The 23,765-nt window shown below is 35.5% G+C and overlaps 2 protein-coding genes across 4 annotated transcripts in view; one reads left to right on the plus strand and one right to left on the minus strand.

The window, feature by feature from the left end:
- Nucleotides 1–23,765, minus strand: part of LOC117332770 (putative cysteine protease YraA) — a 58,654-nt gene that overhangs the window by 6,681 nt on the left and 28,208 nt on the right. The gene's annotated exons all lie outside the window — the stretch shown is intronic.
- On the plus strand, nucleotides 756–21,194 carry LOC117332768 (ras-related protein RABD2a-like). Of its 3 annotated transcripts, none has more exons than XM_033891798.1 (3): nucleotides 756–1,070; nucleotides 18,387–18,495; nucleotides 20,056–21,194. In XM_033891798.1, the coding sequence occupies exons 1-3, from the start codon at nucleotides 818–820 to the stop codon at nucleotides 20,357–20,359; spliced, it is 666 nt and encodes a 221-aa protein (XP_033747689.1). In that variant the 5' UTR covers nucleotides 756–817; the 3' UTR covers nucleotides 20,360–21,194. The 3 variants fall into 3 exon arrangements, with proteins under 3 accessions (XP_033747689.1, XP_033747688.1, XP_033747690.1); XM_033891797.1 differs by lacking the exon at nucleotides 756–1,070 and adding an exon at nucleotides 15,629–16,543; XM_033891799.1 differs by lacking the exon at nucleotides 756–1,070 and adding an exon at nucleotides 15,653–16,244.

A 23,765-nucleotide genomic window follows, 5' to 3' on the forward strand; every position in this document is an offset into this window, starting at 1 on the left:
AAAATGTATATTTTCGACTTTTGCTGAACATGTATTGGTTTTTTTTTCCCAGAATATGTTTGACATGCATGGGGACTGATTTGTTGAACCTCCTATGGATCATAACAAAACAAAGTAACCATACATGTATGTTATAGTTAACGATTACTTTATGCCTTCCGTGACGAAAATAAATAAAAGGGAGGGAGCAATTCTGCAAATCAAAACGGTCTACACATCGCTTTGTGTTATAAATAGAAGATGTTTAACCCGTAATTTGGTCGGGTTTGGCGATAAGACTTCACAAAACATGAAATATGTATAATATTCTTAACCGTTCGTTCAAAGAAAGACCCATGACATTATACCTGACAGACTCTAGAGATAACGTCAGGATAACGTTGTCTGTTAAACCGTTATGATATTCAGAAACAATTTCTTTACGTAAGAAAATGATGCTTGTGCCTAATTATATAAATCAGTAATCGTAATATACTCAAACTTTTCAGGATACTTTTACCTCGCTACACCTAGTTACCAACCCTACGTTAACATCACCTCACTTGAGAAATACATATCAACAGTGTGTTATCATAGCTATGACAGTATGTTGTATTTATGTTACATCCCCTCCCATGAAACTATATTAATGTCTCGAGTTAATTATATACACGGACACCATCCAGAGAGATTGACCGGCCCAGCTATTACAGCGCAGATGTGATGACTTGTTTGATCTGGCGTCACTTCGATCACGTGACAGGAATTCAATTGTTATCATACATGATAAACAAATCAAGGTGTCAATTGAAAATGAGAAAGTTTTCATCCTACCGCAATGGCAACGGAGCGGGTTTCTGAACGAACTCTGAAATGTAAAGTGGTTGTGATCGGGGATTTAGGCGTGGGTAAATCTTTACTTGTGGACACGTTCGTCAACAGGGACGAGGACCAGTATGAAATGTCGAAATCTAGTCAGTTCTCTAGCTCGTCCAAAGGTTCTCAATCCAGAACAGGGTACGCTAGTAAATCGACAAGCTTCATATCTCGTGAGAGCAAGGTCATAAAACTGGATATCTGGGATACGGCAGGTAAGTTTATCATAAAGATATGTCGGTACATGATGTATTCACATCATATACTTTAAAATAATCTACGACAGTTTTTAAAATGTGACATTTCTGTTTTCCAAAATGATGTTAACTTACACCACAAAACCATAAGTTTTACTTCATGTTAAAATTCCAAACACTTTCTACTGTAATAAGATGCTGAGGGTTGTTCAATAAATAAAATTAAAATAATAATCTGAAAGTCATAATAAAAATAAAATATTCGGACATGGCAGATGACATAAAACTGAAATCAGTATTATCAAAATGTCGCCTGACGATCACGCCATCGATAAATGACAGGGTTGTTTCACTATTAAGTACGTAAATGTATCTGTTTTTACTTCTGCATGTTGTGAATTCAACAACTAAAATATATGCATTGTCACTATTGTGAAAAATAATAATAGAAAAAAACATAGTATCACACTGACAAATGGACGTGTATGCCACTTATATCGAGGGTCGCCTATAGACGTTATCAGTCCGTGGGATCACGTAAGCTAATTGTTTAGGAGATAACGTTACACTGCTTTCCTCTTCACACCTGCTAATGTCGATCATACACGTCGCTACATGTCTGTGGTACTGTCCGTGTACGTATCATACAATTCCTACGTTATCGTATCGTCACGTGGTCTTCGATGAATTTTGCAAACTATTTTAAAATAAGAAATCTTAGCGAGTGGCAGTCACTGAAACTACAGTGTACTGATAGACCGGGAGAACGAAATGTCAGTAAGTCATTATAAAATTTGCTTTTGAGATGTTATGTTATCCCGAAATCTACCTAAAATCTTAAAACTGAAATATGATTGATACTTTACACATGTCCCCGGTGTAAACCGATCTATTGCATTAGTGCGACTGGAGGATGTTTAGTGTAAGATCATTATTTATCTTTTAAATCAGTGTGATGAAGTACAAACTCCTCATTCTCATCCAGGTGCAGTGCTAGTCGTCTGCACCAATGTGCCTCGCCACGTGACGTGACGCATACACTTTAACAGGATTTTTGTCTTTGTCGTGAATGTACTTGGTGGATTATTTTTTTGGAAACGTAATGAATCACTTTGTTATTTGCCTTAAACCATGTGTAATTCTGAGAGGATGTCAGTAAATGCTAGGTTTTGGTGTCTATTTTACTTTGATGAGCGACCCTGGTCCAATAATTCCACCTTCTATCTCTATAACTTTTATTGGAAAATGGCAGGATATCAAGCGAAAGTTTCCTATGTATTGCCCGCTCCGTTAAATTGGCCGCGAAAGACGGAATCATAGTTTTATATTTTAAAATCTGCAAAAAAAAAAACACACTCGGGTGTGGTTTTATGTTACGTAATGAGTAACTCAAGTTCTTAAAATCAGAAAATCTCCTACTGTATGTTTTGCGCTATAATAGTTGACTCGACACGTGAAAAGTGCTAATAAACGTATCTAGGTCTATTTGAGAGTTGTTTTTACTATATATTATAACGTATATGTACCATTCATATTTCGGACGTAAACAGCAATGTCAGCACCTGGCGTACACAAGGGAAATACAAAAAGATAACTTGGAATTTGACAAGTATCGCATTCATCTTAAAAAAACAACAACATCAATCTTGTACTCTGATATACATTGTAATAAAAAGGCATTTGTTTTCTTCACCACATTCATGGCATCCGTTATATCAAAGTGGTCAAGGGTAATGCTTTGGATAATCAGTATTAAGTATTAATCGTGAATGGTTCTATATAGATGGATAATAGGGTTCTGCAGTTTCCTCACACAATTAAGTCCAGAAAGAGGTGAAATAGCTGTCACAGTTGACACATATTTATATACCTCACTTATCAACACATGCTCCAAAGGATTCAGAGTAATCAAAGTAACTTCAAATTGATTTTACATCGTCACATTTGCATACTAGTATTTAAGAGCCTTCAAAACAAAATATATCATGACAGAAATCGACTTTGGACAGTAAAAATACAACATGGTGTTTAAAGCGATGCTGTCTGATGAAGACCTCGAGGACGTTTAATGACACAGAGGCTGATGAAGACCTCGATGATGTTTAATGCGATACTGTCTGATGAAGACCTCGATGACGTTCAATGACACAGAGGCTGATGAAGACCTCGATGATGTTTAATGAGATGTAGGCTGATGAAGACCTCGAGGACGTTCAATGAAATACAGGCTGATGAAGACTTCGAGGATGTTTGATGAGATGTAGGCTGCTGAAAACCTCGAGGACGTTCAATGAAATGCAGGCTGATGGAAGACCTCGAGGATGTTTAGTGATATGCAGGCTGGTGAAAACCTCGAGGACGTTTAATGAGATTTAAGCTGATGAAGACTTCGAGGATGTTTGATGAGATTTAAGCTGATGAAGACCTCGAGGACGTTTAATGAGATTTAAGCTGATGAAGACTTCGAGAATGTTTGATGAGATGTAGGCTGCTGAAAACCTCGAGGACGTTTAATGAGATTTAAGCTGATGAAGACTTCGAGGATGTGTGATGAGATGTAGGCTGATGAAGACCTTGAGGAAGCTTAATGAGATGCAGCCTGATGAAAACCTCGAGGACGTTCAATGATATGCAGGCTGCTGAAAACCTCGAGGACGTTCAATGAGATGCAGGCTGATAAAGACATCGATGAGGTCCAACGAGATGGAGGCTGATGAAGACCTCGATGATGTTTAATGAGATGCAGGCTGATGAAAACCTCGAGGATGTTTTTATTCGACATAATAATCTCATTGAGAAACGCTCTATTTTCTTGGGAAGATAAACGTGTTCGATGGTCGTTGCTGTAGCTAACGATTTTGTTGTCACCAACTTCAGAATCGGTATAGGAGATAGCAACACTGTTTTAAGACTGGATAAAAAAAAGCAAAACACTGCTGGAGGTAGGGAAACCCCGAGCGTGTCTTTGTCATTTGAAGTTTTCGCGCATTGCCAAATTAGGACAGATAAGTACAATGAAGAATTAGCATAACCACATTTTCTATAGAAGTAGTAAATGATAATGGTTATTACAGAAATCTTATAAAACGTAATTCCCCCAACGCCAAAATCGCTAAAATAACATTACCCGCTAAACTTTCATTTACACGTTTACAGTATATTGATGTATAGTACTGGGAAGATTCACGTTTTACAGTGGATACATTAATTTCCGTACTGTTGACCATGATAGCTGCATTTTAAACTGTTTTACAACTGACACGAACACTTCCTGGAGTCTACCTTTGACACGCACGGCATTGATAATCGAAATGGGGTCAAATGGCCATATTCTTTAAACAAATGATGTCTTACTAAGCCTTAAATGTTCCTAAAAGATCGTGAAAAGTTAATTAATTACTAAATATCTGTCATTACCTACGATATCGTCAACAGTATGTAATAGACATAAGCAGAACAGGATCATTTTTCTCATCACATCACGGATACCTGTGAGGGCTACGTCGTCTATAAACATAGAAACAGAATGGGGATTACCGGCAGTCACTTGTCGTCTGACACTGATGCGTGTGTTTACCTGGGAAACCGCTCTCTGGCTGTGGTCGTCTTATACACATGCCACACAAGGAAATATCCGCTACATTACAGGGCCACAAGAAACGTGAATCAAGGAAAAACTGATGATGTCGACAAAATTTGATCGGATTAATTATAGAAGTTGATGTCAACCTATGTCCTTATTCGTAATGTTTTCGAAACACCAAATGCTAACAATACATTGCTCAATAAAATACAATAATTTTCGATATTTATGCAAAATAGAATCTTAACGTTCTCCCAATCCTTGACCTATTTAAAAATAATTAAATCCAAATCTTTCTACCTATCATTGGCGTCTGTTTTGTTAACTAAATCTTTCTACCGATCCTTGGCGTCTGTTTTGTTAAAAAAATATAAATCTTTCTTCCAATACTTGGCCTCTATTTTGTTAAATAAATATAAATCTTTCTACCAACCCTTGGTCTCTATTTTGTTAACCAAATCTTTTACCGATCTTCGGCGTCTGCTTTGTTAATAAAATCTAAATCTTTCTACCAATACTTGGTCTCTATTTTGTTAACAAAATCTAAATCTTTCTACCATTCCTTGGTCTCTATTTTGTTAACAAAATCTAAATCTTTCTACCATTCCTTGGCCTCTGTTTTGCTTAAAATAAATATAAAACTTTCTATCAGTCCATGCCCTCTATTTTGTTAACTTAATATAAATATTTCTAGCTGGCTTCTGTTTTGTTAACTAAATCTAAATCTTTCTACCAATACTTGGCCTCTATTTTGTCAGCTAAATCTAAATCTTTCCACCATTCCTTGGCCTCTGTTTTGTTAAATAAATCTAAATCTTTCTACCAATCCTCGGTCTCTTTTCTTTTAACTAAATCCTTGGCTTTCGTTTTCTTAGCTAATTTGAAATCCTTGGCCTCCGTCTTATTAACTATATCTATATCTTTTTAATCGAAACGAATGCCTACTAATAAAAGGGTTGGTAATATACTAGTACAAATGTATTTATAAACAATCCGATTCGGTAGCCATAACAATAGGGGCTTACCAGGCAAATATTAATGTACTATATACATGTAGTAGTAAAATGTATTCAAATACTTGCCGTAGAAAACAGCAATTCACAGTAACTCGTAGTTACTCACAGTAACTCGCAGTAACTGGCAGTAACTCACAGTAACTCACAGTAACTCGCAGTAACTCACAGTAACTCGCAGTAACTGTCAGTAACTCACAGTAACTCGCAGTAACTCACAGTAACTGGCAGTAACTGGCAGTAACTGGCAGTAACTCGCAGTAACTCGCAGTAATTCGTAGTAACTCTCAGTAACTCCCCAACAAGTGTTCTTATTAGTGTATTTCTTAGATGCTACATATATCAACGTAAAGATCAATGTGCCATCTTTCCAACTAGTGTTCACACAAAAGCATGGCCAAATATTTAGCAAGTTATGGCATAACGAATTCGAAACATCACACGAATAAGATGCCGGTTTGACTGTCAACTCTAATGGGATCCCGGTTTGACTGTCAACACGAATGGGATCCCGGTTTGACTGTCAACACGAATGGGATCCCGGTTTGACTGTCAACACGAATGGGGTCCCGGTTTGACTGTCAACACGAATGGGTTCCCGGTTGGACTACCCATATGAATGGGATCCCGGTTTGACTGTCAACTCTAATGGGGTCCCGGTTTGACTGTCAACACGAATGGGATCCCGGTTTGACTACCCACATGAATGGGATCCCGGTTTGACTGTCAACTCTAATGGGATCCCGGTTTGACTGTCAACACGAATGGGATCCCAGTTTGACTGTCAACACGAATGGGATCCCGGTTTCATTGTCAACACGAATGGGATCCCGGTTTGACTGTCAACACGAATGGAATCCCGGTTTCACTACCCACATGAATGGGGTCCCGGTTTGACTGTCCACTCTAATGGGGTCCCGGTTTGACTGCCAATACGAATGGGATCCCGGTTTGACTGTCAACACGAATGGGATCCCGGTTTGACTGTCAACACGAATGGGATCCCAGTTTGACTGTCAACACGAATGGGATCCCGGTTTGATTGTCAACACGAATGGGATCCCGGTTTGACTGTCAACACGAATGGGATCCCGGTTTGACTACCCACATGAATGGGATCCCGGTTTGACTGTCAACACGAATGGGATCCCGGTTTGACTGGCAACACGAATGGGATCCCGGTTTGACTGTCAACACGAATGGAATCCCGGTTTCACTACCCACATGAATGGGGTCCCGGTTTGACTGTCCACTCTAATGGGATCCCGGTTTGACTGTCAACACGAATGGGATCCCGGTTTGACTGTCAACACGAATGGAATCCCGGTTTCACTACCCACACGAATGGGATCCCGGTTTGACTACCCACATGAATGGGATCCCGGTTGACTGTCAACACGAATGGGATCCCGGTTTGACTGTCAACACGAATGGGATCTCGGTTTGACTACCCACATGAATGGGGTCCCGGTTTGACTGTCAACACGAATGGGATCCCGGTTTGACTACCCACATGAATGGGATCCCGGTTTGACTGTCAACACGAATGGGATCCCGGTTTGACTGTCAACACGAATGGAATCCCGGTTTCACTACCCACATGAATGGGGTCCCGGTTTGACTGTCAACACGAATGGGATCACGGTTTGACTACCCACACGAATGGGATCCCGGTTTGACTGTCAACACGAATGGGATCCCGGTTTGACTACCCACATGAATGGGATCCCGGTTTGACTGTCAACACGAATGGGATCCCGGTTTGACTGTCAACATGAATGGGATCCCGGTTTGACTGTCAACACGAATGGGATCCCGGTTTGACTGTCAACTCTAATGGGGATCCCGGTTTGACTACCCACATGAATAGGGATCCCGGTTTGACTGTCAACACGAATGGGATCCCGGTTTGACTGTCAACTCGAATGGGATCCCGGTTTGACTGTCAACACGAATAGGGTCCTCGGTTTGACTGTCAACACTAATGGGATCCCGGTTTGACTACCCACACGAATGAGATCCCACGGATATTACCAGCTATACAGTAACCATTTATATTTTTGAAATAGCCGCCATGCTGACTTCCTTAAATAAGAGTGTTATAGTGGATCGACCAAAATCACATCAAGTTCAATATTGTACAATGTTTTCATGAATATCAATTATGTACGATGCTCTAATAACAATCATTGTTGAGATATTGAAAATTGAAAAAAAAAATATTGTTAAAATAGCATAAGATATAATTGGGATAACTAGGATACATATCCTTTTGTTTTCAAAGTGTTTTGACGTGTGAAGAAAACACTACCTTTTGTTTATGCGTGATTTTGAATACCTATCGGGTATTCTCCCATCCCTTATCAAAAGGCAAAATACAAATTTTCGTGAAGATTAGTATGTACAGTACCAGATCGAACCTTAATTAGCTATTAAGGTCTTCTTCCTCCACACATTTATAACTAATTGAAATACACTTCTGTCTCAAGACAACCTTTTTGCGGTGGCATCGAATGTCTCAACACTTTAATCTACGTTCCTTTTGAATGGTTATGTGGCAGTTTTATTGCGCGTGAGAAAAAATAGAATGGTCATGGTTTTATCCAGCAAAACAATGTTGAAAAAGCTTATCATAGGGTTTTGACATATAACAGACATGACTACATGTTTCAATGAGACTGACTGTTCAGGTGGACAATGTAGTATACTAGTGACGGAGTCATGGTCTACCTTAATCATGGAAAAGGCCACTTCAAAACTGACACTACTGATTAAGAATTTGCCCGGGCACCCTCACACATTAATGAACTACTCTTACATAGGGATGATTCAAGTTGTTGACAAGTAGGGTTACAATATAGCTACCTATAGATTAGACACCTGTGTACTTCCCTGTCAAATGTTTCGTAAGATATACGTGTCGTATCTATATCGAGATAGATTGGGGACGATGAGAATTGTACTTCATGCGATTGAATAATCGTAATTAGTTAAAATCAAACCTTGACACTTGTGTCCATGTCGGTTCAACAATCTTACTACAAGTATTTTTTTCTGAATAATAACTATATATTAGTTGAATTGCAAATGGAACTGTAGTGTTCCTCTATATATGTATATCACATGCAGAATGCCATTCTTGTTTTTAAAATATCATCAACCTTATAAAATACCAAAGAATTCGGACCTTCACTTACAAGTGTATAAATTACAAAAAAAAAAAAAAACAACAAAAAGTAATATCAAGTAAATATAAGGTATATAATATTATAATGTAGCTTAATTTAATAACTTTTATACAAAACTTTCCTCGCAAATGGCAATATGATTGACATAACTTCTACGTCCGTATGAATGAGTGAGCAGACTAGAATACGACTATTTTATTTAATCTTGCTTGTGTTTCTCTGTACTTTAATCGTGATTACATAACATCTATAGAGTAGAGAACGTCTTTCTCTTGTACCACTAATTAATGACACGGTTTGATGATATGATTTAAAGCACAATACCTTAATGTACATACTGATGTTACTGCCCGTGGCTGTATGTCTGGAAACATTAAAAATATTCAAGTATAGTTTATTAATGGTATAAGTGGGAACCCACCTTGAACAATTGCGACTTTCCCATACTACATCACAAATAGCATCCGAATTACTAGGTAGATGGGCGAACTGGAGACAGAACAGGCACATGTAGATGAATCACCAGGTAGCACTGTTTCTATTTATACATTAGTGAAATCGCTATTACGTAATCAAACAAGTATGCTAAATAATCTAACCAGTTTTGTCTGAAAGGGTTTTCCGCCAACGTCATATGACATCACGTGATTATAATTACACCGATCTAATAATATAATGTTTAGAAGTTTCTCCAATGAGTCACCGCACACATTTGGCTGAATGTTGACATTATCAATTCAGACATAATGCATTTCTATGAATGCGTATTATTAGATAGTGATATGTCAAACAAACAAAGTAAAATTATTTGTAAAATTACCGAAATGATAACAGCCAAGTTAGAGCCATATAATTATAACAAGAGCTGTTGGAGAACAGCATAGCTCGTCTAGGAAATGTTTGTCAATAAATATTTAAAATATATTAATTGGTATGGTTTCGCAAATTGCATTAATAATATTTATATTGTTTACTTGATCAGATTGTGTTTTGTGTATTCATGCAATTTTCAAAACCATACCAATTTATATATACATATGTAAATTATTTATTGACAAACATTCGGGACACAAGCTATGTTGTTGAAGATTGAATAAATATATTAACTACAAAATTTAATGTAATTGTTTTGGACCTATTTCTTCAATTTTTTGATAAAATTGAATAGTATCCTTATGACAGTTGTTTCCTTTGAAAAATGTGGACCGCTATATAAATTGTCTAATGTGAGCATTTTCACATTGTTTTTATTTCAGTTTCACTCCAAGAAGGGATAGTGTAACTCCAGAGGGACTCTTTTACCAAATATCAGCACCCTAGTACAATCATAAAGTGATGTGTTAATAGCTTTCAACACTTGCACAAAACAAAAAAACAAACAAATCTTTTTTCCCCAAAAAAATCTTTTAGTTTAACTCTAGCAGGGGATAGGTTGACCCCCACAGGGACCATATTACCATAAATCACTATGCCTTTCAACACTCGCGACATAAACTTACAAAAATGTTCTAAGTCCAAAGATATATATATATTAAAAAAAAAAACAGATTTAACCTTTTAACACTTGGAACATATACTTAATGCAGAAATATTCTAAGTTCAAAAATTAGAAAAATCAGAGTTTTTTTATTTCTGAAAATCTTTAAGTTTAACTCCGACAGGGGAAAGTTTAACTCCATAGGGACTCTATTGCCAATTATCAGCACCCTAGTACAATTATAAAGTGATGTATTAATACCTTTCAACACTTGCACCAAAAACTTAACTCAAACATTTTTTAAGTCCAAAAAAAAATCAAAAATCTGTTGTTTTTTTCCAAAAAATCTTTTAGTTTAACTCTAGCAGGGGATAGTTTGACCCCCACAGGGACCATATTACCATAAATTACTATGCCTTTCAACACTTGCACCAAAAACTTAACATTTGAAAAACCAACGCCGACGCCGGAGTGACAACATAAGCTCTCACTCTTCTTCGAAGAGACGAGCTAAAAACTGTAACAACGGTCATCATAATAGTAAATACCATCATACTTAAATTGTAAACAAACCGTCTTAACTAACTTGTTACCATACTGTCATAATTAAATTGTTACCATACTGTCATAGTTAAATTGCAACCATACCGTCATAATTAAATTGTTACCATACCGTCATAATTAAATTGTTACCATACAGTCATAATTAAATTGTTACATGTACCATAAGGACATAATTAAATTGTAACCATACCGTCATTATTAAATTGTTACCATTCTGCCATAATAAAATTGTTACCATATTGTCATAATTAACTTGTTACCATACTGTCATAATTAAATTGTAACCATACTGTCATATTTAAATTGTAACCATACTGTCATAGTTAAATTGAAACCATACCGTCATAATTAAATTCTTACCATACTGTCATAATTAACTTGTTACCATACCGTCATAATTAAATTGCTACCATAAGGACATAATTAAATTGTAACCATACTGTCAAGATTAAATTGTAACCATACCGTCATAATCAAATTGTTACCATACCGTCATAATCAAATTGTTACCATTCTGCCATAATCAAATTGTTACCATACTGTCATAATTAACTTGTTACCATACTGTCATAATTCAATTGTAACCATACTGTCATTATTAAATTGTAACCTTACCGTTATTATTAAATTGTAACCATGCCGACATAATTAAATTGTAACTATGCCGACATAATTACATTGCAACCATACCGTCATTATTAAATTGTAACCTTACCGTTATTATTAAATTGTAACCATGCCGTCATAATTAAATTGTAACTATGCCGACATACTTACATTGTAACCATACACTCGTAATAAAATTGCAAGTTTAATCTCATAATTAGAAAAATAACCATGCCATTATAATTAGAAAATAACCATGCCATTATAATTAAAAAATAACCATGCCATCATAATTAAATCGTACACATCCCGTCATGATTTAATTGTAGGCATAACCTTATACTTAGTTTAAACAATATTAATTTGAGAATAGTAAAACAATGCAATAAATCAAAAGTATACAAAAGGATTTGGTAACAAGCTTAGAGCTTATGTAAAACAATCTCTTTATTAATGATAGACATAGATATAAAGTAGAGTGATCATGGGAATGCTGATGTTGAACCTTATAATTAAATGTAGAAATATCGTAATAATTAAATTGTAAACATACAGTCTTCACTTAATTGTTCAATCATCAGCCATAGTTATAGCGTAAACCTAAACGTCATAATTACTTTGTACTTATGCCGTCATGATTATATGATAAAACCAACGCATTATTACGTTTTTACAGCTACCGTCATATTCATTTTGTACAAATTAATATCGTCATATGGATATTGTAAAACTACCGTCATAATTACCTAATACAAATATCATCCTATTATTTTTTTATTAATTATTTTGTAAAAAAAAATGTCATAACTGTATAGTACATTTATTGTCATTATTTCTTTGTACGAATATTGTGATATATATATATTGTAAAAATGACCAGCGTTATTTCTTTGTACAAATATTGTCATATGTATATTGTAAAAATAACCAGCGTTATTACTTTGTACAAATATTGTCATATGTATATTGTAAAAATAACCAGCGTTATTACTTTGTACAAATATCGAAATAACTACTTTGTACAAATATCGTCAGATGGTAAATATAAAATTCAACATGAAGCGCTAAGAGGTATATTGTGAAACTAACCAGAATTTAGTCGTAATGTACAGGTTTGTCATAAAGAGAATTTAGTCGTAATGTATAGGTTAATAATACAAAAATAATTTAGTCGTAATAAACAGGTTAATAATACAAAAATAATTTAGTCGTAATAAACAGGTTAAAAAAAACAAAAAATAATGTAGTCGTAATGTACAGGTTAATCAAAGATAATTTAATCGTAATGAACAGGTTAATCATACAAACAGACTTTAGTCGTTATGTTCAGGTTAATTATACAAAGAGAATTTTTCAATATATATTAATCATAGCACATCTCAGACTACTGGGAAAATATTCCGCATTCAGCATGGCAACATACATCCGAGATATATTTTCTAATGAGTTAAAAAAATGCAATGACGTCCTGATCAATCAACCATACAAACAAAAACATTGGTCAGACCTTATATCACACATATATGCAAATCTGAGGCACTCCTTCGATTTTTTGGTATTATAACCAATATCTTTTCGTGCGACAATATTACTGACTGTACGTGCGACATAGGTAAGACATGCGCGCAACACAGGTATGTGTAGCTATCGAGCTATGAATGTTTCTGTGGCCAGAAAAGATTCATTCAAAGTTTGTTTGTTATTGGGGTTTTTTAAGAGAGAAAAAAAGTCAGTCACAGGTTCAGCCTACGCCTTGCATAAAATGTATATATTGGAAAGCGGTGCTAGTTTCAGAGGTCAAAAGGGAGGCGTAATAGTATCACATGCTGTGTTGGGAGTGGCTTGGAATAATACTTCATTGAACTGTTGTCCAGCATTTACATAGATAACGACGACAGGTAAGTATGACAGAATTTCACAAGAATTTGTATAAAACGTACATGTTTGATATCCCTTAGTTAAACGTCCTTTTGCAATACCCGAACAACATGAATCAAGAAATACCTTGTGATTTAGGTTTATTTTATACGGTAATGAAGATTTTTCGTTTGATTCTACACAGGCAATATTTCTTCACGTGAATTTCACGTGAAATTTTTCATGTGAAATTCAGGTGAAATTCACTTTTTTGCCCTTTTCACGCGAATTTCACGTGAAGGAATATTGCCTGTGTAATTCAGAAAGTTACAATAACTTGTGCCCAATCCTTTTGGTGAATTTCCAATAAAATATGTCTAAACGTAAACTTTAAAACTCCCTGAGTTTCCTTATGATTGGATACAGTAATACTATTCTAATGGTGAAGTGCTATCACACTCCCAAACCAGTATAGGTATTCCCTTCCCGTTGAAGCTGTACATGTGAAGTTGTTTGTACAATGGACACGCCAGTTGGACGTAAGCACCGATATCTCGTCCAATGTCCAGACTGATACCCGCGGATATTTACCTGGCTGTGACTCAGGTAATTTGGACTGACCATTGACCATAAACACTGACATGTCATTGTCTTATTGGCCCAGTGCCCTGCACTGTGGTGACGAAGTACGACATGATAGCAATAGTGTCTATAAGTGGTATGATTTTCACAACATCATCTACAATTTTGTTTAGGACGAAACACACATTAAGATAATTTTCATAAAAAACGGTATGTGATAATTGTTTGGTTTTGAGATTTTGACATATTTTAGAAAATGGGCGTTCCTCGCGAGCTTCTGGCTAATAAACATTAATATTCAAGTATATTCGCTATGATATTAAATCTCACAAAGTATACCATTTCGTTCAGTTTATTATGCACATCTGCGAAAAGTATCCATTGACAAAAGCCTTTTTTGAAATACATACCATGACCACAGCGCAGCAAAGATGACTCATTGCTAATGAAACACATTTTGAACAGCATTATCTTTTTGCGTTCATATAATAAACACAAGACAATGAGTTGTTAATGTAAAGTCGGGATTGCTATTACACTATCTATTTTAAACTGATAATGCATCGATGTTTTCCCGTAGACTCCTCGAAAAAACACACTACTTTACTTGTCTTCTTTGTACTCACCAATTAGCTCTTTCATCGTTATTTGTACCTTATATATACATTATTTTCTTTTCTTACATTTCACAGAAATCCAATTGTATCTAATATGCGTGTTAGTTGTTGTTAGCAGGTGATACTAGGTGTATATGAAAGTCTTTGTCTTTCAAATAATATTATAGCATACTTTGTAACAGTATGGTGCTCTTAGCACCGAGCCATTTCGTCATTGTATAGTTTCTCCCTTATTATTGATACTTGGTAGTGGCGCTACTCCTTGACCTTTTGCATGTTGAATAATCTAATTAAAAGGGTTTAATATAATCTTGACATAAGGCATTTGAAATTTAAAACCGATTTTTAAATTCCATAATAACTGCTCCTAGCCACAACGCCTAAGTAGCCATATTAGTGACAGAACTTCAATTTGCCATTACCACGCGTCACAGTACGCGTTCAGGTAAAATGTAATCAATAAAGATTATAGACATAAATACGACATAATGCTTGCAAAAATGATACTTTTCTGCAGTGTTGCTTTCCTCATTCAGTTATACAATCATTGTGCAATGCTCAGGTAAATTACTGTGCTGAGAAAGAACATCAGTAACATTTTATTTCATAAAAAAATGATAACCTCAGCTTCAAGAATTAATTTGATGGAATAAGAAACTACAAACTCAGCGTCAACAATTGATTCTCTCGGAATACAAGATGACCATCTAAGCACGAATTATCGATTTTATCGAAAAATATTTATAACATCCTGAATCTTATACCGTGTAAAGATATGATAGTTACGACAGATATGGATGAACTTAGAGTCATGGACAATCTGTACAGGCTATTGTAAAAACACTGGAAACCTTTGCGCACTTGAGAGAGGTCATGGTGTCATGACAAGGTTTCTCCCATTGTTCAGTGTTATGTACACACACGACTGAAGGCCATCCGAACGGCTATATTTAAATACCACAGTTATCGATAGTGAACTTTTCGCTGGAATGTTGTCCCGCCCATCAAAGCGAGACGAACATTTCATTGGACGATAAAGATGTCCATTATCGCCGCTAATATGAAGGTGCACATGTTCAAGCATATGGTGATTGAAAGTTATCTTTCCTTCGAAACATGTGACATGTACAATTTATCTGATGTTATTAGGATCGATTTATGTAATTTCATTTTGCCTATAAATACAATCGTACATGTATAGCAGTGCAGTTTACCATGTGGTTCCGTCAAGGTACATTTACTATTCACTACATTGATGTAAATAATTTAGTGAAGTTTACCAGGTTACGCATGAGCCATCCTTACATCTATGGAACAAGTATTAAATGAGACGCCGCCGTGTTTCTCTATAGTATTTGTGGTCTTGATGCCGGATGAGTTTTCCTATACCTTACCTGGTACCGCTAGATTTTGTAGTGGACAGATGGAACTTCGGACACGACATGGCTTTGTGTTTCCATTCGTTGCTGAATGATATCATAGAAGAAACACACGATTCCAGTGGACTGTCATACTTGCCTTCCGATGATACTAAATCACAGCGACAAAATAACATTGACTTCAGTCAGGCGCTATCTACCAAAGGCATCGCCAAAACTTCTCTCAGTACCGACTTTACGACAAGACAGCACAAACACGGCGCAATATGCTACCGTCAGTGGAATGAGACGGAATTCATCAAATATAGATCACCAAGCAATGGCAGGTACATAACTAATACTTTGACAACAGATACAACACAAATGCAACTTAAACGAGGAGTTCCAAAAGATCAATGTGTAGACCTGAAAGTGAAAGTTATATTTCTCGGAGAAAATGGTGTTGGAAAGACAACAATGTTTGAAACGTTCGAAAGTGAAAATTTGGAAACAAAAACTGTGAAAAAGACACATTCTCACCATATTAGGAAAAGTTCGAAAGCTGAATTCCCAAGGAAAACAAGTTACAAATCGGTGGTTAAACGTGGCAAGGGAAATGTCGACATGACAATATGCGATACTGCAGGTAAAGCTGTTAGAAAATACTATTACCGACACTGAGCATTGATACACATATCAAGTGAGATACTTTGCTTGATACATCCCCGTATACGGATAAGACAGTGCGACTTCTTTCTTTTTTATCAGCGGTGATAATGCACCTTTAAAAACGTCTCCTGTAAGCGTGATGTTGTTAGAGTATCTATACGACATGTAGTTATAACGATATATCCACAGACGTAGGACTACATTTATACCAGCCTGTTTAGTGACTTCATCACATCACATTCACTTCCAATATTTAAATGTTTATTCCCTCATGACACGCGTGAAAAAACAGGTCTAATAATATTACATAAAACAATCTTGGAGTAAACAATGCAGAATACAATCAGATAAGACTACGATACATGGAATAACACACTGAGAGAAACACGCTTTCAAATTAAAAACACGTTCTCAAATTAAACCTAACATTCTACTTAGATAAGGGTAATAACTGGAACGTGAAAGATACATGTATATACGACGTTCAGTGTCCACCTCGGCCACACCAGCGGTCAGGGTATAAACACGACAATATATTAATATAACCGGACCAAGTCGAGGCGAGGTCACTTACCTTAAGCTGCTTAAGTGTGTACAAAAGTATTGAATTTGAAATGTGCATTTTTTAAAGATATGGCCATTGGTGCATGGATTGTGTGTTTTAACATTGATAACGTAGATGCAGTATGGAACATAACGATCGATTTCATGCAAACATACTTAGGTATATAGATATATATTTTTGCTTAAGCCTCGGTTTTGAATTCGTTATACGATTTTATTATAATTCAACAGAATACGGTTGTATCGGTGCTTTGGCGCTAAAATAAACCTCAAATGGACAAATACATTTTTCATTTTGTCGACAAAGACATAATATAGCGGATCATCCGATTCCTGTCCTCTGATAGACCTTTTGTACTCTGATAGTGACGCACTATTTAGACCTTATCATCGAGTCACTGATTCTGTACGTGGTCAGAGTGGTCAGACACTTGTATTGAAAAGGCAACAGCTGGGCAATGTCCAGTGTTTATTTAGTTCAAAACAGTAACGGCCTTCACCGTTGCCAGCACTGTTTAAAATTCCATTATACTTAAATCTTATCAGGTAGATTTTAATGTCATTGCCAAAGTAAAAAAAAAAATCCAGTAAATATACCTTTTAGATATACCTTATTTATCAATTAATGCCCAGGTGTATTTATGGGGAAATGAAATATTCAATTTTAATAAACTACATGTATCTCGCCTAACCTTGAACCATAGTCACAACAGCAGAACCAACATGTATATATACGTCGTCTACTGATCAGGCTATGTTAAATCTAATGTTTGTTAAATGGATTGGCCTCGGGTACTCAACAGGAAACACGACTTTATTTACACTAAGCAGAGGTTAAGGAGAAAACGTGACAAAGTGGTCAGTTAATATATCATGTGTACCCCGATAACTTGGCACATAGACAAGACGATTTAATTGAATTCCATGTTCGATGTTCATTTCATGAATATATATCTATAAGTGTAACGCTTTACAAAACATAGTGGCTCAGTTCATGGTACCCCAATGCTAGTATGCTACATACGTATATATTCGAGGGATATCAGTAAATAGCCCAAGCTTTCTCTGACCATAACACCATGTCTGGTGACATGGTGCCTAGGACCAGAGGGAACTCGGGCTAATCAGTAAAGTGAATATTATTGCCAATTTACCATCACTACTGACAGAACCCAAAAAAAACGACGAGAAATGAAGATATTGTAACATCTACCCGACAAATATGTGATCTTCAATGATGTCTCTGTATATTACAGGTCAGGAGCGGTACCGGAGTCTGACCTCGTCATACTACAGGGGGACACACGGCTGCCTCATCTTATTTGACGTTACCAAAGGCCACACTTTCGAAAGTGTCCAATCTTGGTAAGCAACCTTACCTACTTCCGGGTGTCAAGGAAAACAGTTTAATGATAATGTAGTAATATTTGTTATTACGGAGAAAATATCAACCGTTTAATTATGATATCAAAGACATACCAAATCAGTTTAAATACTCCGATTTATAGGATAATACAGTGTAACGTAGAAATGTATGTCTGATATACAGATACTAGATCGCCGACAGTGTCTACACTATTTCTCATAAAATAAAACAGGAATATATCTAGTTCACACCAAATATATGACAAAATCAGCAACAGCTTCCTTATAACGAACGCTTACAAGAATAATGTTTGAAACTTTTCAAGACGCCATTATTAATTACATGCATAATTTAGAATTAGATTTAAAAGTTAAAACAACACCAAAATTCCTAGCTCATTGTTTTTGAGCGCGATATATGTTATAGCGTAAATTATGTACCTTTATGGTTTGTATAAAAGTATATGACATTCTATACTTGTTTTTAATTGATCGTAATTAATCTTTGTCGGAGGTAAAGCATCCTTAAGTTGGACATCATGTTCAGTATGTACCGGGTATATTATATAAGCTGCTCTATAGATTCAGATGACGTGAGTGAAATGTTTCATTTATCATTGTTATCTCCTGCCATGAACAATAAACAAACAATCATTAATAGATTTTGTATCTATGGTCATTGGAAAATACGGAATACGGGGACAATCCTGGTCCTCATTACTGGCTAAAAACATATCACATTATTTACAAATGGGGACTGGGCTATTTATAACTTTCGAAGCAATTTATAAATATAACTATATTGAGAAATATATATTTATATAAACTGTATAAGGAATATAAATAGAATCAGTAATGACTAAAAGCATATTACATAATTTACAACTAGGGATTTGGCTATTTATAACTTTCGAAAGGATGTATAAATAGAACAAAAATTGCTTATTATCTATCAATAACAATAGGGTTGAGGATATTCGTAGCATTCTACATATCTATTGAATAAGTTGTATATAAGTTCTATAACGTTGTACGTAATTTACACCAGGATCGAGGTAACGTATAACGTTGTACGTAATTTACACCAGGATCGAGGTAACGTATCATGTTGTACGTAATTTACACCAGGATCGAGGTAACGTATAACGTACGTAATTTACACCAGGATCGAGGTAACGTATAACGTTGTACGTAATTTACACCAGGATCGAGGTAACGTATAACGTTGTACGTAATTTACACCAGGATCGAGGTAACGTATAACGTTGTACGTAATTTACACCAGGATCGAGGTAACGTATAACGTACGTAATTTACACCAGGATCGAGGTAATGTATAACTTTGTACGTAATTTACACCAGGATCGAGGTAACGTATAACGTTGTACGTAATTCACAACTGCATAACCTAGACTTGTAACGAATTAACAAGCTACTTCAGTACACTTACTTTTTCCGATAATAGTTTGTAAGGATTTATCCAAGAAACCAAAATGATAATTTTATGATTCTATCAAGAGTCTTGACATATTCTTTTCATACGAAATACCTTCTGTTTAGGTATAGTGATCTGGAAGCTTACTGCACCAGCCCTGAAATGATCTCCACAATTCTAGTCGGAAACAACTGTGATTCAGAAGAGCGAGAAATACCAAAAGAAAAGGCAGAAAAATTGGCGGAACACATTGGAATACCTTACATGGAAGTATATAGTGATAACTCCCATACTGTGAGTGACGTTTTCGAAGCTCTTGCGGATATGATAATTGACAAATACAGACTCCATCCTTCGCTGGATACAGTATCTACCTCGACACGGCTCCCCAAACCATCGAATAAACCAAGCACCTGGTGCTTCTGTTAATCACCTTTCTCAGGTGCGTCCTGTCGAATTACAATATCCGACATGGCATTAGTGTTTATTAACTGGGTTTCGTGATAAGTTTGATAGTAACCGAGTATTAAAGCATTGGACTGTATAGAGTGTAATAGCGACAATTTCTTTTGATGGCGAGAGAACATATATTTGTTCTGACATTGTCTTTCATACATTAGACTTTCCGGCTTCAGCGGGATTGCAGAAATCTCATATGTAATCGTAACATTATTGAACAGAAGTTGTACTTTGTAAAATTGTATGTATCGAACATGTATAATGTATATGTACTAGTAAAACACATGTAACAATGAAAACTAGTCCCCTTTTAAGACAGGTGTGGCATGCTGTTCATTTGTCTGAATCAGTATGGCAAGGATATACATGACACTTGATATGTTTGATGTTATGTATAGAATATAAATCATACTGACACCATCTTATTCGTTAGCCTCCGCACTAAATCAACAGATCTACAATCGAAAGAAATTAAAACCAATCGTAGCACTCAAGGTCACGCTGGTTGTGACCATTGTCATAGCGATGTCATGTTCAATCATACAAATTATATACAATTTCACATATCTAGTTTGTGAATCAAATCAACTTCCTGAATATAGACATTCCTTGAATACAGGTTTGCATACAACATCTCTATTGATCAAGGCAACCATAACTGAATAAAGTGACAAAATGTTACCAATGGTATCAATTTGATAACCTCATCTGTTTAAGTGTTTTGTTTCGTTTAATTTATTTATTTCATAATCGATATCAGAAGGTATTTTTTATGATGACATAATAAAAAATGATTACACATGAAGATTGAAATGTTGTTTTTAGTAATATGTACTTCAGTTAAAACCAAACATTCTATATGGTAAGTGAAGAAATCCATCTCCCAAAGGATTAATAAACATTCAATCAATATTGATATTCATTACACAGGTGGTATCGCGGGAGACGAACTGATTATCCTGCTGGAACTAATAGCCATATTCCGTATAAGTATTGTGTCCTACCCAATATAAGTATTATGTGTCCTACTCTATACATTATGTGTCCTACTCTATACATTATGTGTCCTACTCTATACTTATGTGTCCTACTCTATACATTATGTGTCCTACTCTATACATTATATGTCCTACTCTATACATTATATGTCCAACTCTATACAGTATGTGTCCTACACTATACATTATGTGTCCTACACTATACATTATGTGTCCTACTCTATACAGTATGTGTCCTACACTATACATTATGTGTCCTACACTATACATTGTGTCCTACTCTATACACTATATGTCCTACTCTATACATTATGTGTCCTACTCTATACAGTATGTGTCCTACACTATACATTATATGTCCTACTCTATACATTATGTGTCCTACTCTATACATTGTGTGTCCTACATTATACATTATGTATCCTACTCTATATATTATGTGTCCTACTCTATATATTATGTGTCCTACTCTATATATTATGTGTCCTACTCTATACATTACGTGTCCTACTCTATACAGCATGAGTCCTACTCTATACGTTATGTGTCCTACACTATACATTATGTATCCTACTCTATATATTATGTGTCCTACTCTATATATTATGTGTCCTACTCTATACATTACGTGTCCTACTCTATACAGCATGAGTCCTACTCTATACATTATGTGTCCTACTCTATACATTATGTGCCCTACACTATACATTATATGTCCTACTCTATACAGTATGTGTCCTACACTATACATTATGTGTCCTACACTATACATTATGTGTCCTACTCTATACATTATGTGTTCCACTCTATACATTATGTGTTCCACTCTATACATTATGTGTCCAACTCTATACATTATGTGTCCTACTTTATACATTATGTGTCCTACTCTATACATTATGTGTCCTACACTATATATTATGTGTCCTACTCAATACATTACGTGTTCTACTCTATACAGTATGTGTCCTACTCTATACATTATGTGTCCTACTCTATACATTATGTGTCCTACTCTATACATTATGTGTTCCACTCTATACATTATGTGTCCAACTCTATACATTATGTGTCCTACTTTATACATTATGTGTCCAACTCTATACATCATGTGTCCTACACTCTACATTATGTGTCCTACTCTATACATTATGTGTCCTACTCTATACAGTATGTGACTACATAAATAATGTCCACTGATAGATGTGAAATAAGTTGTTGTTATAATAGTACATTATGTGTTAACCATACATAGTGTATATGTAGTGAACAAAATCCACTCTACAAATGACTTAATAAACATTCATATCTATACTTGCTATTCATACATTATGTGTTCGCTCGAGACAATGTTCTTATCCTTGTGGAACTAAATAGTCCTATCGTATAATATTGTGTCCTACCCATATAACTATATTATGTGTCCTACTCTATACATTATGTGTCCTACTCTATACATTATGTGTCCTACTCTATACATTATGTGTCCTACTCTATACATTGTGTTCCACTCTATACATTATGTGTCCAACTCTATACATTATGTGCCCTACTCTATACATTATGTGTCCTACTCTATACATCATGTGTCCTACACTATACATTATGTGTCCTACACTATACATTATGTGTCCTACTCTATACATTATGTGTCCCACTCTATACATTGTGTCCAACTCTATACATTATGTGTCCTACTCTATACATTATGTGTCCTACTCTATACATTATGTGTTCCACTCTATACATTATGTGTCCAACTCTATACATTATGTGTCCTACTCTATACATTATGTGTCCTACTCTATACATTGTGTCCTACTCTATACATCATGTGTCCTACACTATACATTATGTGTCCTACACTATACATTATGTGTCCTACTCTATACATTATGTGTTCCACTCTATACATTATGTGTCCAACTCTATACATTATGTGTCCTACTCTATACATCATGTGTCCTACTCTATACATCATGTCTCCTACTCTATACATCATGTGTCCTACTCTATACATTATGTGTCCTACTCTATACATTATGTGTCCTACTCTATACATTATGTGTCCTACACTATTATGTGTCCTACACTATACATTATGTGCCCTACTCTATACATTATGTGTCCTACACTATACATTATGTGTCCTACTCTATACATTATGTGTCCTACTCTATACAGTATGTGTCCTACTCTATACATTATGTGTCTTACTCTATACATTATGTGTCATACTCTATAAATTATGTGTCCTACTCCTTACATTATTTGTTCTACTCTATACATTATGTGTCCCAATTTATGCATATATATTTACATGCTGTGTTGCATTTGCCTATATGTCGTTAGTAAACCAAATTGTATTCATGAGACTG

Source organism: Pecten maximus, chromosome 8 (genome assembly GCF_902652985.1).
Source record: "Pecten maximus chromosome 8, xPecMax1.1, whole genome shotgun sequence".
NCBI lineage: Eukaryota > Metazoa > Mollusca > Bivalvia > Pectinida > Pectinidae > Pecten > Pecten maximus.

Coding starts and splice junctions, on each gene's coding strand:
- LOC117332768 (XM_033891797.1), top strand. CDS start 15,913: ATGAGTTTTCCTATACCTTACCTGGTACCGCTAGATTTTGTAGTGGAC. Junction 16,544..18,386: donor GACAATATGCGATACTGCAG/GTAAAGCTGTTA, acceptor TGTATATTACAG/GTCAGGAGCGGTACCGGAGT. Junction 18,496..20,055: donor TTCGAAAGTGTCCAATCTTG/GTAAGCAACCTT, acceptor CCTTCTGTTTAG/GTATAGTGATCTGGAAGCTT.